At 35.1% G+C, this 16,786-nt stretch overlaps 1 protein-coding gene across 1 annotated transcript in view; it reads left to right on the forward strand.

Moving 5' to 3' along the window:
* DMD (dystrophin) overlaps positions 1 to 16,786 on the forward strand; it is a 909,379-nt gene that overhangs the window by 227,998 nt on the left and 664,595 nt on the right. Inside the window, exons 21-26 of the mRNA XM_010004489.1 lie at positions 5,176 to 5,321; positions 6,301 to 6,513; positions 11,071 to 11,184; positions 12,707 to 12,862; positions 15,240 to 15,410; positions 16,058 to 16,240. Coding sequence (XP_010002791.1) covers positions 5,176 to 5,321; positions 6,301 to 6,513; positions 11,071 to 11,184; positions 12,707 to 12,862; positions 15,240 to 15,410; positions 16,058 to 16,240 — 983 coding nt within the window. The remainder of the gene's footprint in view (positions 1 to 5,175; positions 5,322 to 6,300; positions 6,514 to 11,070; positions 11,185 to 12,706; positions 12,863 to 15,239; positions 15,411 to 16,057; positions 16,241 to 16,786) is intronic.

A 16,786-nucleotide genomic window follows, 5' to 3' on the forward strand; every position in this document is an offset into this window, starting at 1 on the left:
TTTTTCAACACTGCATTTTTGTGCTGCTCTGGTTATTTTCCACATGCAGACACACACAAACTGAAGAGGTAATGGTGCATAGAACTGAATTAATAAAATGCAAGTGTGACATAGAATGTGGTGCAAGAATGAGACATAAAAATTTAGAATGAAAAAATGTCATGTCAGGCCATAAAATGGATCAGGTTTTAAGACTTCTAGTGTCACACTGGCTTATATTCTGAAATCAGCTGCCATTCTGCCAACAGGAAAATATGGTAAATGATGGCTTCTCTATGATTTCTTCTGTAGACAGTTCTGTATAACTACTGATTTTGCCTCACCTAATTTTTCTATAACAAGACCTCGTGAACTAACCAGTTAGCTCGTCCATTAATATGAGTAGTGTTCATTGCCTGAACTGCAATGCCACCAATGCAGGGCTTTGGTAAAGTTCTCCCCGGTTGTAGCTGTACCACTCCTGTGCTGCTGTATGCTCATCCAGTCTCCTGGACATTCACAGAAGCAGCTGTCCTGAGGCAGATACATTGAACAGGCTGGGGAGAATCTCCTGAACTGATAGAGAACAGAAGTCCCTGAATCAATATTTTATGTAGCCCTGGTCTGGTGTTTTATTTTATGTGACTGCTCTGCATCAAAGATGCTTCATCTCAAATGGTTCAGCTATCAAATTGAAACAGTTTTATCCTGTATTGTATATACCTGTAGTGATATTTTATATGAGATTATTATGTCAAATCATATTTTATCTTAAGGAATTTTATAGATGCTAACTTTCTTTCATAACTGTGCTGTTGTTTTAAAAGATCATGCTTGGGATATTGCATGAGATCTTATCTTCTTTCAGAAGAGACTTATGAACAAAAAATTATGAAAAAAAGCTCCAAAGCTGAAGTACAAAATATTGTGCTTTCTTCAGTGACTGTTTTTATTCTGTTGAACAAACAGGAAAAAAAGCCATGTCCCATGACTTTGTTTTAGCCTTAGTTTAATAGAAAATGTTGAAATGTTGCTAGAGTGTTTTAGATATTTCCATCTTTTATGTGCAGAAATTATTAACAATTAATTATTTTCTATGGATAGAAAAAATCCTTGGATACTTAGTGATGTGTTGCAGAACAGTAGTAATATTTGCTCCTTTTTTCTTTGTAATATAACCTATACATGCTAGAAAGATTATATATATATATAGTTTTTTTATTCATCATGAGGGGATCTTTAATGTTTAAAGGATTTTTGACTCATCATTAGGAGTTTGTGGTTTTTGTAGGTTTTGGGTTTTTTTGGGTTTGTTTTTTTTTTAATATTATATTAGGCCATTATCCTTTCTGATAGATAAGGGTATATAGTATTCTATTATCTTTTCTAAGGGAAGTTTTTCCCTCAAAATGTTTTCTCTAGCTTAAGGACATTGTCTCCCCTAAGTATTGTTTGTTTGTTTGGGTTTTGGTGGATTTTTTTGGTGTGGTTTTGGTTTTGGGGGTTTTTTTAGATTCAAGAGAGTTCAGTAGTTTCTCTATACCACACAATACATTTCTTAACAAAATATTAACAATTAATGCAGATTTTCTCAGTTGCTTTTCTCCATTATTAGATTAACATTAGCCATTAAAAAAATCTTATTTAAAGTGAATTTTGAAACCTACTTGGTTGTTTTTCACTGGTTTGCAACATTTATGAAAGAAATGCAGCCTCATAAAATATGAGGAAATAGTGCTTCCTTTCTGTAGATGATCTTTTTGAAGATGCCTGCTCTCTCTCCTCACATTTAGAGTCATTTCTAGAATACCAGTATATAGAAAAAACAGAAGGCAGGCAGTGCTTCAAAATACTCAGTAGTACACCTAAGGGAATGACATTGACAATCACGGCAACAATTTGAATAGGAATAATGTGATTTTCCAAGGAAATCTTTAGTTTTATAATTGCCCTGGTGAAGAATGAGGGGTTGAATTTTGAATGTATTTGTCTTGAAAATAACTGCTGCTGTGTCAAAGAGATATCTAGAGAACAGCCTGGTCAACCTTCCCTCCCATCTCAACATGGGGTGAGCTATCAGTCAGGTGACAGCTGATTCTTTCCAGCACTCACCTTGTCTTCTGACTGGACCAAACTCTGTTAAGATACTTCTACTTTTTTTTTTTTTTTATTTTTGCTGCAGTCTACAGTAAGAAGCAGTCTGGTACATGTTCTCCATTTGACAAGACTATTTTTCATCTGGGGTTTGGGAAGAGTCTTTAAATTAAAAAAAAAAAGTCCTTGTAGCAGGTGTACTTAAGAATATCAAGATGGAAATTGCAGAGGAGGTGTCATAGTTATTTCTGGTTTTCTCTCCTGTATAAATTCATGCACTCTGTTTCTATTTCAAATTCTGATTCTACCTTTGCTGGATCAGTAATTTCCAAAGATTAAGTCATTGTCATAATTGTTGTTGTTGTTATTGATAATGAATCATTCATCTGCATTTAAAGGATGGCTCTCCTATTTATATCAAGAAGGACTTTAAGAAGCTATTACCTTCTATATCCTGTAAAGATTCTTTAGAATTCTTATTTACCTACCCCATACTTACAGCTATTATACACGCATGCCACTTTTCTCCCTAATCTGCTAGTGCCATATCTCAAAGAGGGTTACACTATATAGAGTTCATGCAAGTCAGTCTTGGGATAATTTTACAAGACAACAAACAGCAGTAACTATAAGAGTATGATGACCATTTGGAGTTCTAGTCTGTTGGTTCTGCTTAAAATTTGAGTTTCTTATTTTTATACACTTAGACATGGGTTATAACTGACAGTGAAATGGTAATGATATGTATAATAATCTTTCATCAATCCCTGCATACTTGAGGAAGAAAAATATTAAGCAAGTGTCCTGTAAATTTCGTAACTGTAAGGGTTTTTTGAGACTTGAACTATGATTTAGTAGCAATAATAGTAATTGTTGTGTTTTTTTGAGGGATAAAGTTTGTACTGCCCACAGAGAGACTGTAGATGTCTTAGATTATTTAGACAGATAAAACTAGGTACTGTGAATCCCACTGTAGGATTTTGACTGAATTGTCACTGTTGGCATTATGAGTTGAAAAAAAAATAGGCTTTCCTTAAGTATAATCTAAAAAAGATGTTAAAATGCTTCCTTGAGGATGAAAACTCTGACACATTGTCTATATTTTAAAAACAAACAAACAAACAAACCCCAGCAACAAAAACAAACAAAACCCAGCAAACCACAAACAAACAATTCTCCTTCCAGACAAAAGAAATTATAAACCTAGCAAGCCTCAAAAACTCTAGCTAGGCAAGAGGTATTGAAAAGTAGTATTTAATAATCTGGTAAAGTGCAATAGGAAAACCATTGTTTCACTGAACTTAAATGTGCTTTTTAAATGGAATATTTAATAACCAAATAGGAAAGCAAATAGCTTGATTAAATTGACATCTGTGATCTCACTTTAATCCTTCAAATACTAGAGAACATAATTAAAATTGGACAAAATGTTTGTGGTGTTTGAATGGTTTAAAAATTATTGTTGTTGGCAAATGTTCAGGATAAGAGCTGTGTGCAGTTTAGTGGAGTTTGCTGTAACAGTGGATCTTGTGGTTTTACCTGTTCTGCTGTAGTCTTCACTACTGCTGAAAATAGGTATTATTTTATATAGCTGCTTGAAGTTATACTTAAATTCTAAGATTTGGCTTTGATTTAAAGGAGAAAATTGTTTTTGGAAGACAAACATTATACCACAATACTGAACTAATTTCATATTTCTTTTGCAGATTAAGAGCTATATACATCTTTAACATGTCTGAGCTGTTAAAATTATATCTCTGTTCATCAGAAGCGATGTGTTTGAATGCATAGTCTATTCTACAGTAGGAATTGTTTGGATTAAATGAATCAAAGCTGAGACAAACCTCTCTAAGGACACAGAAAGCCTTGAAATTATATTTTATGAGATAGATTTTTTTTATTTTCTCTGCTTTCAGTTATGTGTAGCTTCCTGTGTAAAGAAAATACAGCACACGGGAAAATACAGTTTTTCCTAATACCACGTCCTATCGCTTGTAAACCCCCAGATGTTGAGTGATGAATCAGATCAGCCAAGATTTTTGTAAGGAAATTATGCCATACAGTGTGCATACTCCACAAGAGAGAGCTTAAATTGCCCTGATTTTATCATGTTGTTATGATGCCTAACTGAAAATCTAAGTTTCTTTCAAGTAGCCCTTTGTTGATCAGCTACAAAATTAGGTTAAAATCTGAAGTATATTCTGCCAAGCATCACTGTATGAGAATGTAAGCAAGCTTGCATTTAAAAAATAATTTTGTTGTTGGTCAAAATTGATTTTTAGACAGCTATACAATTTCTCAGTACATTTTTTTTGTTTGTTTCTGAAACACCACAGATGTGCCGGAGATGCAAATAAGAGTAACTTTTTTTTTTTTTTTTTTTTTTTTTTTTTTTTTTTTTTTTTTTTTTAGCTTTTATATGCTTAATTATTATGTGGTACAAGTTGGAAATTATTAATTTCCAACCAGCCATGCTGTTTGTCTGTACTTTTCTTAATGAGTATAGAAGAAAATATTGTTGAAGGCAGAGGGAGTATCTCTGCTAATGAGTTGCTCATGTGTGTGCCAGATGTTATCTATTTACAGCAGCTGTAATGTTGGCACAATAAGAACAGTTCAATAAAATTCAGCTTTAATGCAGAAGAAAGATTGATTTTCTAAGCTTTTAACAGATGTCTTAAACAGAACATTTTACTTGAACAGAAACATTAAACACTTAAACATGGGTCCTAAAAGGGAATGCTATTTCTTAGTGCATTTCTGAAATTAGATTTCAGATTAAGTACGATGTTTTGTCTGTTTATAAAGACGCAGAGTTATACTAGTTGTCTTGGCTACATAAGTTGTTGTGGGACCTATAACAAGAGAGTCAAATGACACACAATTGATAAAATGACAGAGAAATCATAAACAATAGAATGAATGTATTCACTCTTCAAAAGTTTTTCTACTTCCACAATTCCTGGAAAAAACTGATACTGCCATACTGAGCCATATCTTTTGCAGAATAGGCATTGATTTCAATAAGGCTCGGTCTTTTACCAGATAATGAGGCACAACATTATTTCATTTTTTTTCCTTTTTCTTCTCCACTGAATGTAGTTTTTGACAGTTTGCCTCCAGCACAGTACGAAGAGACAATGAGCACTATACTGATGTGGATCCAGCAGTCAGAAACCAAACTCTCCATGCCTCAGGCTATAGTTGCTGAATATGAAATCATGGAGCAGAGACTCAGGGAGCTCAAGGTGAGTGGTCAGGCTGTGGGAATGAATGTCTCAATTGAAAAGTTTTAAGGAACAAAACCCTTAGTTTTCATGAGTCTGCTAAAACCTATGGATCCTGAGTGAATGATACTCATTCAGGTTTTGAGCAAAGGCTTCAGGAGATGGTGAATGCTTATATTGATTTCTAAAATTAAAGTATTGGAAGTGTTCTTCACCATGGAAACCAATTTTATAATATAATGAACATGTTAAGTAAAAGCCTTTCTTTTTACCCATGGTCTATAAAATGCTCCTTTGAAAATAGCTCTGGTAGGTGAGTATAGATTTAGCTGATTTCATTTTCCAGTGCTGACATGGAAATGATTGTGGTTTGTAAAACACAGCATGGGTTTTGTCAGATTTCCTTTCAGATTTACAAGCAAATACAAATGTGGAACAAGTTTTGCCACTGGGTACAAACCTTCTCTACATTTCACTGTTTGATGTCATTCTAGTATCGGATGGCTTAATGAGCATGTTGTTTGATGCAACTAGTAAAGCACACTCCAAAATAAAAAAATTAATATAGAAAAAAAAGTTAGTTAAAAGTTTTGTTAGCAACAAAGAATTACAAAAGTTTGAGAAGTTATTGAAGACTTCAAATCATAGAATCAGTTCCCAGTTTATTCTTTTTCTCCTTGTGTAGTCTGATTCATTTGAAAATGTAATCATTAGAGCCATAGTGAATTTCTTTCTCAAATTAATGAATTGTATATGGATCATCTCTATTAACAAGTATAAACACTTTTGATGATATTTTTATTTCAACTAAAAAAGCTACTTTCTTTTTTGTGTGAGAAAAGCAGCTCCAAGTTGCTCAGTAGACTATGTCATTGGGTGTTTTAGCAAAGATGGCCTTAATTTTTAGTTTTCAGTCCTTCAGCAGTCTCACCTATGTTTGTGAAACAAAAATAATTTTACTGACACATGAATCGTGGTACTATTTACTTCTTATTCATAGGCTCTACAAAGTTCTCTGCAAGAGCAGCAAAAAGGCCTGAAGTATCTCAGCACAACTGTGGAAGACTTGTCCAGGAAAGCCCCTCCAGAAGTCAGCCAAAGATATCGATCAGAGACTGAGGTGATCCTTGGCCGCTGGAAGAAATTATCAGCACAGATGGTGGAACATTGCCAGAAACTTGAGGAGCTTATGACCAAATTCCAGCGATTCCAGGTTAACCAACCTTTTTCAGCCTCAACTACTGTGTGGTGGCTTGTGGCTCTGGGACTAGCACAGAACACATTCATACACCTCAAGAAACTGAAACCAAAGTGAAATATCAAAATAGTATATTAAAATGTACTAAAAAGTTAGCTTGAATTTGGTGGTTCCAAGATTTCACTTGGAATTCTGATTTTGTGGCTGTATCTGTCTATGCTGTTTCATAGAAAAAATTCACTTTAATTTCAGTAAAATTTGTACTAATACTCTTCTACTTACTTTCAATGTAGCTGAAGTACATTGTCATGCAGCTGAAGTAGCTGTAACCATGTTGACTTTAATGGATTAATTTACATAATTAAGTAATTTGTAATATGGTAGTATCTTGGAAGCTTTTACAAGAAAGCAAAAGTGTGCATGACAATTGTGTGAGTTCCAGGTACTTAGAATTACAACTTTGAAACCTTACACTGTTTCAATCATTGTGAGGATATCCTATTTATACTTATTTATAATTTACATTTATCAGCATTTCTGGGAATGTCTTGGATTTAGATGTACTAAGATTTAAAATAAGTCAATTTTTAACATATTCATGTTCTATATCTATATCATCTAAAGTGGCAGGTTTCAGAGGAATTCAAACCAAACTGTCACTAAAATGGAGAAAGTATTTTTGATTTTTTATATGTTTTTCTTTCCTCATCTCTGTGCATAAGAACACTAGCATACTCATAAGGGATGTCACAAAGAAAATTCTGAAGGTTGAGGTCCTGGAGCCATGCTCAAAGCTGTGTTTTCACAGTGCTTCTTCTCAGTGTTGCCGCTCTGTATTTATTCTATTTACAACAATAAATATTTCTGTCCTTGGCTTTTGTTTGCTGGTAATAGAACAGGATACATGATTAGCTTCATATTGTGAATTATAATACAACAGTATGTGAACTCTATTATTTTCAGCTTAATTCAATAGAGTTGTGTGAAAAAAAAAAAAAAAAAAGTACCCCCCCCCCCCCCCCCAACCATTTAGAGAAGAAAAAGGTACTAATTTTGTTACTTCTCATCAGTTTTTAGGTAGGGAAAATGGACTGAAAAAGGAGAAAATTTTTTCATCAGTATCATTCATAATGTAGCTACTAAAATGCCACATTGTTCTAAATTGTAAATTTGGCTTCATAAATATACCTATGATGTTTGAAGTTGGCCATGAAATGAAGTATAATAGTATGGTGGGATGACATTGGTCAGCAACCAGATGCCCCAGCCACTCTATCACTCTCTGTCCTGAGCACAAGGGAGAAAATAGGATGGAAAAACTCTTGGATTGAGAAAAAGAAAGGGAGATCACTGATTAGTTACCATAATGGGCAAAACAGACATAAAGGAAATGAAGGAAATTAAAATAGATTTCAGTAGTGAGAAACAAACAAACAAAAAAAAAAATAAAACAACTTCACTTCTTCTCACTTTTTTCCCTAGTCTGCACTCCATTGCTTCACCCATTACTCCTCTATCACCAAAGGGCATAAGGTGATTGGGAAATCAGAGCTGCGGTTGGTCCGTAACAGCTTCTCTCTACTGTTCCTTTTCGCTCTCTTCCTCTGCTCCAGCGTGTGTCCTCCCATGGGCTGCACACCTTCAGGACATATCTGCTCCTGCATGGACTGTAGCTTCCTTTAGGGTACATCCATCTGTGACAGTTTGGGTTCCTTCATGGGCTACGGGTAGATATCTGCTCCTCCATTAACCTCCATGGTTTGTGGGGGGACAGCCTGCCTCAACCACAGTCTTTACCATGGGCTGTAGAGGAATCTCTGCTCCAGCAGCTGGAGCACCTCTTCTCCCTCATTGTTCACTCACAATGGTGTCTACAGGGCTGTTTCTTATTTTTTTCCTCTTCCCCTCTGCCTGTCTGGCATTTTTGCCCTTTCTTAACTGTGTTATCTGTGTCCTGTGTTGGGTCTGTAGGAGGCATCTTAGAACTGACTGTCCAGCAAAAGCCAGCATCTAGCTTCTCCTCACAGAGGAGGTGATGCTGCATAAACCTGATATAAAAAGAAAAAGTAGAAAAATGGTTTAATGATAGTATAATAAAGTAATTGCAATGACACAAAACAGAGCAATACACTTTGCTTGAGAAATTAAAACTTTTTCCTTTTTTTTTTCTTCCCCTCTGAATTTTCTGGATAGAGGTTTAGAGATTCCCTCATTGCTCTTAAAAGGAGCAAGTCCTGAACATCATCACCATGCTGTATAGAGCATGTATTTTTAAAGCTATGTGGTGAACTATTGTTGCACAGAAATCTTTGATTGTGTATAAATTTTAGCCTTCATATTTATTGCCAAAGTCATTGTAGTACACAGTTAATATAAAAGTAATTGTGTTTTCAACACCTTGAATGGCTTATCTTCCAGATGATTGTTTTAGCTGTTGCAATTTATGGAATGCTTCAGCATGGGATACGATGAAATCAGTGTCGATAAATAAAATGCATTTACAGTCTGATTTTAAATGCAAGTCATACAGTTGATCTTCAGTGATAGCTGGAGACTAATCTCTCTTTGAACAAATTCCATTAGATCTGTATTTTGCAGAATTAATGGACTATACTTAAAGTATTCTTGTGAAGGTATTAAAGTTTAATAAATATGATTCTGCACTATTTTTACTAACTGATACTGGAATCCACAGCAGACATTTCAACAGTGTTTTGGTAATTGCTATTCTGAAGTATACTGATCATTTCTGTATTATTATTTTAATTAATTCTGTTCGTTTTCCATAGTAGCCTGTTACTAAAAATATGAAGCACATTAGAAAAATATTCCCTTTGGTTATCTATCTTATAGTAGCTGCTAAGGCATTTTGTACACATTTTAGGGCACAGTTGGTATTCTAATGAAATGTCCTTTTTTGTGCTTTAATTCAACTTTGCATTCAGCATATAATATCAGTATGTACTTCACTCTTTATGAACAGTTTGAAAAACAAATGCTTTATGATATCCCTTTCAATTTTTTGCCATTTTTAATATTTGTTATCATGTGTGTCTAATTCTTTACCTAAGGTAGCACTTTAAGGTAATTTTAAGTCACATTTTAAAAATATCATTCTACCCTTCAAGGTATTAGTTCATCTATGTAATGTTGCCTGGGACTGGTAGGATTTACACTTTTCAAGCATTTGATGTTTAGCTTTTTTTTTTTTTTTTAATTGCAAGGGTTAATTAAAGACTATGAAGAACAAATTATCGATTGCAAGTATTCTAGTGCCAGAAAATGGTAACTGAATATCAATCTTTGAAATGACTCACAGAATGTTAGGGGTTGGAAGGGACCTCCAAAGATCATTGGGTCCAAACCTCCTGCCAGGGCAGGACCAAAACCTAGGGCATATAACTCAGAAAGGCATCCAGACAGGTCTTGAAAGCCTTCAGAGAAGGAGACTCCACAATCTCTCTGGGGAGCCTGTTACAGTGCTCTGTAACCCTCACAGTAAAGATGTTTTTCCTCATGTTAAGGTGGAAACTCCTATGCTCGAGTTTGAATGCATTGCCCCTCGTCCTATCCCAGGGCACAAGTGAAAAGAGCTTGTCCCTGCCTTCTTGATGCCCAGCCCTCATGTATTTATAGACGTTAATTAGATCCTCCCTCAGTCTTCTCTAGACTGAAAAGCCTCAGGTGTCTCAGCCTTTTCTTGTAAGGCAAGTGTTCCAATCCCTTAATCATCCTTGTAGCCCTCTGTTAGACCCTCACAAGTAGATCCCTGTCCCTCTAGAACTGGTGAGCCCAGAACGGGACACTCCAAGTGAGGTCTCACTAGGGCCAAATGGAGGGGAAGGAGAACCTCCCTCGATCTGCTGGAGACACTCCTCCTAATGCAACTCAGGATACCATTGGCCTCCTTGGCCACAAGGGCACACTGTTGTCCCATGGATAATTTGTCATCTACTAGGATCCAAGGTCCTCCTCTGTGGAGCTGCTCTCTAGCAGATCATCTCCTAGCCTGTACTGGTGCATGACTCATTGAGTTATTATATTTTATTTTTGTTTCTGAAGTGCATCTTTTCCAAATTCCATTTCAGTTACAATTTTTTCATTCAGAGTAGTAAGAGGGTTTTTCTGTGCTGTGTTCCGGTAGAGAAGAAGGCAATACAGCATGCAACTTCCATCAGGAGCCTGAAATTTAAATTGAAGCACAAGAGGATTTGATAGGTCAACCTGAATTAATTGCAAAGTATGAGTAGTCTAAATCCATACAGGGAACCAAAGAACATGCATGCAGCATCTGAACACAAATGGTATCTGGAGGGCATAAGCTTGAGACCCAGAAGGTTACTTGCTTGTAGACACATTAAACTTTGATAGAAATGGTCAGAGTGCAGACAAAAGAGTCGATGACAGTCCCAGATAGAATTGCTTTTGCTTGTTTGCTGTGTTCATATTTTTCAAACAGCTCAATAATCTTGAAATTACATTGCAATGAGTTTTAGTCATAGTGCCAGGATGAATTACATTATCACCAGTCAGGTTCTGTGAGATGCAATAAAATGTCTTTTTAATATACAGAATGACACTAAAACACTGAAGAAGTGGATGGCTGAAGTGGATGTTTTTCTGAAGGAAGAGTGGCCTGCGCTAGGTGACTCAGAAGCACTGGAAAAGCAACTTGAGCAATGTACAGTGAGTATTACCTATCTGCTTGGCAATTTTTCAAGGCTTCTCTGTGAACCTAGTTTATACATAAATTACACCAATTATTACTGTTCCTAAAAATAAATTCATGTTTTAAGTGTGGTATATTCTAGAATGTATTTGAACCTGCTGCATTTTCTGACTTTGAAGAAAAATTCTGTTAAAAAATTGGAAACTTAAATACATAGAGAAGGCATACACTGACTGTATCATAATGTATTTATAGCAGGAGCAAAATATGAAAGAGGGATACTTGCAGAAAATACTAGGAGTGTAGCCTCTTAACTATTTACTTTGTTGAGTTTACAAACATTGCATGTTTGTTTGTTATTACCTGTGCATTTTGTTATCTGTTATTCGTACATGATTTACAAGCTTTTCTGGCTGTACCTAAAGAACTTGAAGGTATTGTGAATCCTATCGAATTTTTTTTTCAATAAACTTACAAGTTTCAGGATTTTGTCCCAGCACAGATTTAAAGCATTGTGAAATATTGATACTTCCATCAAAGGGTTTACAAATTCTTCTGCCTGTCCCAACAGAGCGTGTAAGAGCAGTGAATCTTATAATCTGTGGTTGTCCCTACCTATATTTTCAATGGAACTTACAAGTTCTCTAAGTGTTCTGGCAGGATGTGTAAATTTTACAGAACATACATATTGGTCTTACAGAACTAGGAGCTCTTCCCTCAGACTTTCTTATTCTTTATTTAAATAAAAATTATCATAAACTATATAGAAAAACTCTTAACTTTTCAGAGTAGTAAGTTACATTTAACTCCTTCAGAATCTGTCACCTGAATTTATGAAGAGTTTGCATAAATATTTGCCATTATTGTCAAATATATAATAAAGCTACCACATATTTCTCATCTTTTATGCATTTGTACTTCCAACCTTTTCACAGTTTAGGAAGCCCAAGTAGCATCTGTAGCACTGAAAAAGGCCTTAGGAAATGAAATTGGAAGTGGCAGTTTAGAACTACCTAAGGGCTTCAGTAATACTCAGCGACAAATTAAATTCTAATAACTAGACATAACCAGAGAGTATCACCATTCAGAACATTTTAAGGAAGTTAACAAATTAATTACCAACCCAAGGATAATGGTGGTCATAGTTAATAAGATGGCTTCACAAATAATTTTTTGCTATTATGGTGGGATGCTCTTTCACAAATGTGAGTGAAAGATCTAGGCATTGTAATAGATACCTGCAAAATAACATTATATATACTGTACATATATAGTACGTAACATTTGAAACGTACATAACATGTATTTTTGCAAATGAACTTTATCTGATATAGTGTAGCTTACCATATTACAGCTGCTCATTACTTTTTTATATATTTTCATAACTAAGCCCATTAATTTTGCTCATTCAACTGGAGATCTAGACCAATGACGTGTCAGAATCTCATGTAGATACATTTTTATAGTGATAGCATATCGGATATAGTATCTGGAAAACTGTGTGAGTGCTGCTTGCCTAATCTTCTGCTATTCTTTCAGGCTTTAGTAAATGACATCCAGACAATCCAGCCCAGTCTGAATAGTGTTAATGAAGTTGGGAAGAAGATGAAGAGTGAAGCAGAGCCAGAATTTGCTTCCAGAATAGAGACAAAACTTAAGGATCTCAATGGGCAATGGGAACACATTTGCCAACAGGTATCTTCTCCTGCTGTAACTCGTTCATTCAAAATTGATAGATTGAGGTTTCTCGTTAGCTGCATTTGTCCTTCTATGCATAACCAGTTGATATGAAACTGAATTTAGACATATTTGTTCACATAAATTAAACTTCTCTTTTAGGAACTGTGTTTAGCATGTAGCAATATGTGCAAAGTAAATTTATTTATATTATAATACAGTATCTTACTATTTAGTTGACTACTAGTATCTTAGATCTTAACAGCAATATAATTTATGGCTCCTGCAAAACTAGCTTTCTGAGACAGGTGTGTAGGCATTTGCCAAGAAAATTGTATTAGTTAATGTTACATTTTCTTTTGCATCATTGTATTCATGTGTCATCACTCTAGATGAAATAAGACAGTAATGCAGGGAAAAGTTCAGAATTAAATAACCTAGAATTAAGAGCATGTGCGCATAAGCATGTGTGTAAATTGCAGTCTCCAATGGTAACATGAATTTGGGAGAATGGGGCATAACAGGAAATGACAGATATTTTAATTAAATACATTCTTAATAATTTTACAGATTAAGGAAACTAAGAATGCTATTGTTTCATTGATTACATTTGGATTTTCATTCTTTATGACAGCTCAAAGGAAATGTCTTTAATGTATCGCCTTTCTTTTCTGCTTGCTCATTCTGTGTCTACCTTTTTAACATGTATTTGAGTAACACTGAATTATATATCAGTGTGGTCTAATATTTTCTAAAATTATTATTCTTCACTTTACATGAGAAATATAGCTTCTCTATATTTTTCTGATAAACATAATTATCAAAAAGTTGATATTTAAAATCTGTAAGACATTTTTATTGATGCAGTTCTGTATTCTTTCCTCTTCAACTAATGTGGAGTTTTTTATTGCTTGTTTTTGTAATACTAATAAGTTGGATATCTTTACACTTTTCTCACTGAAATTTCAACTAATGCCTTAGAAGTTCAGAACTCTCTTACAGTTTTTCATTGACTTCCCTGAAAATCTGTCTGTAATAGTTTGATTCAATACACAGCAAAAATTATTGCCTCTCAGTGGGCATTTCTAACACTACTTCAGTAATAGCAGTTAAAGCACATGAGTAGTAAATATAAAAATCAGTTTGGTCTGTGGGGATTTCTTGAAAGGATCTGGATGAGACAGCTTAAGTTGATACACATGCAGTTAATATCACCGAGAGGGGTAACACATGGCATTCAGATACTTTTTTTCCAGTTGATGGGAGATAAGCATCTCTTCTGGTTCTGTGAATGAGGAAGAGACAATTTTGAAGGACCATGTATGACTCTGCTTTTATATTTATTTAATATCTTATTTATTTATTTATTGTTATTCTGTTTTGTTCTGTAAAACAACATATATGTTTAACAGCCAGTTCTCCAGGCTGTTTAGCCTGTAGAAGACTGAGAGGAGACCTTACCAATGTCAATTAATATCTAAAGAGTGTGTGTAAGGAGGATGGAGATTGACTCTTTTCAGTAGTGCCTGGTGACAGGACAAGAGGCAATGGGCATCAGCTGGAACACAGGAAGTTCCATCTGAACATGAACAAAAACTTAGTTACTATGAGGGTGATAAAGCACTGGAACGGGCTGCCCAGAGAGGTTGTGGAGTCCCCTTCTCTGGAGATATGAAAAACCCGCCTAGACATGGTACAGAGCTCTGGATGAACCTGCTTTAGCAGGGGGAGTTGAGCTAGATGGTGTCTAGAGGTCCCTTTGAACTCCGATGATTCTGTGATAAGATATATGAAAACTATATAGTGTTCGGCAAAGGATTTAACAAACATATTTTTCCCTGTAAGATAAGTGGTTTCTTCCTGTAGGAGATTCCTTTTTTTACTTACCTATTTTTAGGATATACACCTTTCTGAGAGATGCATTAATGACTTCATCAGTAGAAGAAGGATAAGTATATTGCTTTATTCTTGAGCTAGTGGCACTCAAACTGGTTAGAGGGTCACCTGACTTTGTAGCTCAAAAGCCTCTGGTTTCATCCTTGCATGTGCTATCAATGTCTTCTCTGGTTGTTAATTTTCCATCTTGCAGGAGATAGACACTGGGTGATGTTTCTTTCAGATTTTTTATTCTGATGTCCTTGTTATATGGCATAGAGTCTTGTTCTAGGATCATCGAAAACTCATTCTGTATGGCAATGACTTGCTAACAAAAGGACTTATACGTGAGAAATACTTTCTCTATTACCTATTACCTATCTAATTATTTGTTAACATCTGCTTAATTACAGCAATGTTATTAGTATAGGATTTAATTTTGTTGTTTTCAGGATATAATATTGTTAAGTTTGTACAGTGGCCTTGCTTCAAGTACCATGTAATCTTTTCTTTCTTAAAGGCCTATGCTAAGAAGGCAGCATTAAAAGGTGGTTTGGATAAGACTGTGAGTCTCAGAAAAGATTTGTCAGAGATGCATGAATGGATAACCCAAGCTGAGGAGGAATATCTCGAAAGAGATTTTGAGTATAAGACACCTGATGAATTACAGAAAGCTGTTGAGGAACTGAAGGTAAAGAAAAAAAATATTTCCTCGAGTTGCATTTAAAGGTCTTTTTGAAGCTTCCATTATAAAATAAATAAATAAATAAATATATATATATACTCTTTCTTTTAGAAAGCTGCCTTCTGAGGGTTTTTTTTTCAGTTTCTCTTTAAATGCAGATTAAGGACAGGGGCAAGGAGCGGAAAATCAGTCACAAGCATTTTCCTTTTTTTTTCTGTCTTGCTGCTTGTGATTGTACCTTTAAACCTTGGCACATGAATTTGTAATGCAACAAATAAATGGTTCATAAGGCATTATCGCAAAAAAAAGGTGTGTTTCTTGGGAAAACAGAAAATACTGGAATATTTTACTATTCTGAGAGCTCCAGAAAACTAAAGAGGTGTAAGATGGTAAATTGTATTGAGTACAGTGTATTGGCACCAAAATGAAAAAAAAAAAAAAAAAAAAAAAATAGGGTTTGGATGCATTCAACATTATGTTAGAAAGTCTGGGAATTAAATGGCTCTTGGTTTGTTTTTTTGGGGTGGGAGGCATTATTTTTTTCTCTCTGACAGGATTCTGTCAGGGACAATTCTAATAGAGTTATTAAAAATGTTTCCTTCTTAAACCAGGACTAAATGTTGGATTTGCTTCTTTTCTTTGGTTCTTTTCAGAGAGCAAAGGAGGAAGCCATGCAGAAAGAAGTGAAAGTGAAGCTTATTACTGATTCTGTGAACAATTTTATAGCAAAGGCTCCACCTGCAGCTCATGAGGCTCTGAAAAAGGAGCTTGATGTTCTAATCACCAGCTACCAGCGACTCTGCAGCAGACTGACTGGAAAGTGCAAAACTTTGGAGGTTGGGTATCTTTTCAGTCATTATTTGTATAGCCTTTCTAACTGCAAAAGAGAGTAAAGATGTATCATCATATGGGATCATCAGTAGCCCAAGGCTGTCCTCAATTTATGAGCCATATAACTAAATATTTTTAAAAGTTATATAGGCTGAAGAATCATAAACAAAGAGAAGCCTCAAACATAGGTCTTAGGTGGGAGACAGCAATGGCTGTTTAGGGTTCTTATCCTTCCTGAGATTAAGACAACCAACACTGTGACATTGTTTTCATCAGTTCTTCTAGGCTTCTTTCCTCCATGGCTGAGGATTTTGATTAAGTGGCCCTGAAGCTGGACAGTTGGTGTTATCTCAGCATGGGAACAGCATTTGATCTACTGGCATCCTGAATACTTCTCATACATTTCGAGTTTACCTTGACATTTTTGTCAACTCCATTACAAATTCTTTCAGATTCTTTCCATGGGACTATTTGCATTTTTGACAGTGGTCACCGTGAATTATCTATGCTTTTTTTGTTGTGAACTAATTTGCGGTAACTAATGTCCTGCT

This window comes from Chaetura pelagica, unplaced genomic scaffold (assembly GCF_000747805.2).
Source record: "Chaetura pelagica isolate M959 unplaced genomic scaffold, ChaPel_1.0 scaffold308, whole genome shotgun sequence".
In the NCBI taxonomy this organism is placed as follows: domain Eukaryota; kingdom Metazoa; phylum Chordata; class Aves; order Apodiformes; family Apodidae; genus Chaetura; species Chaetura pelagica.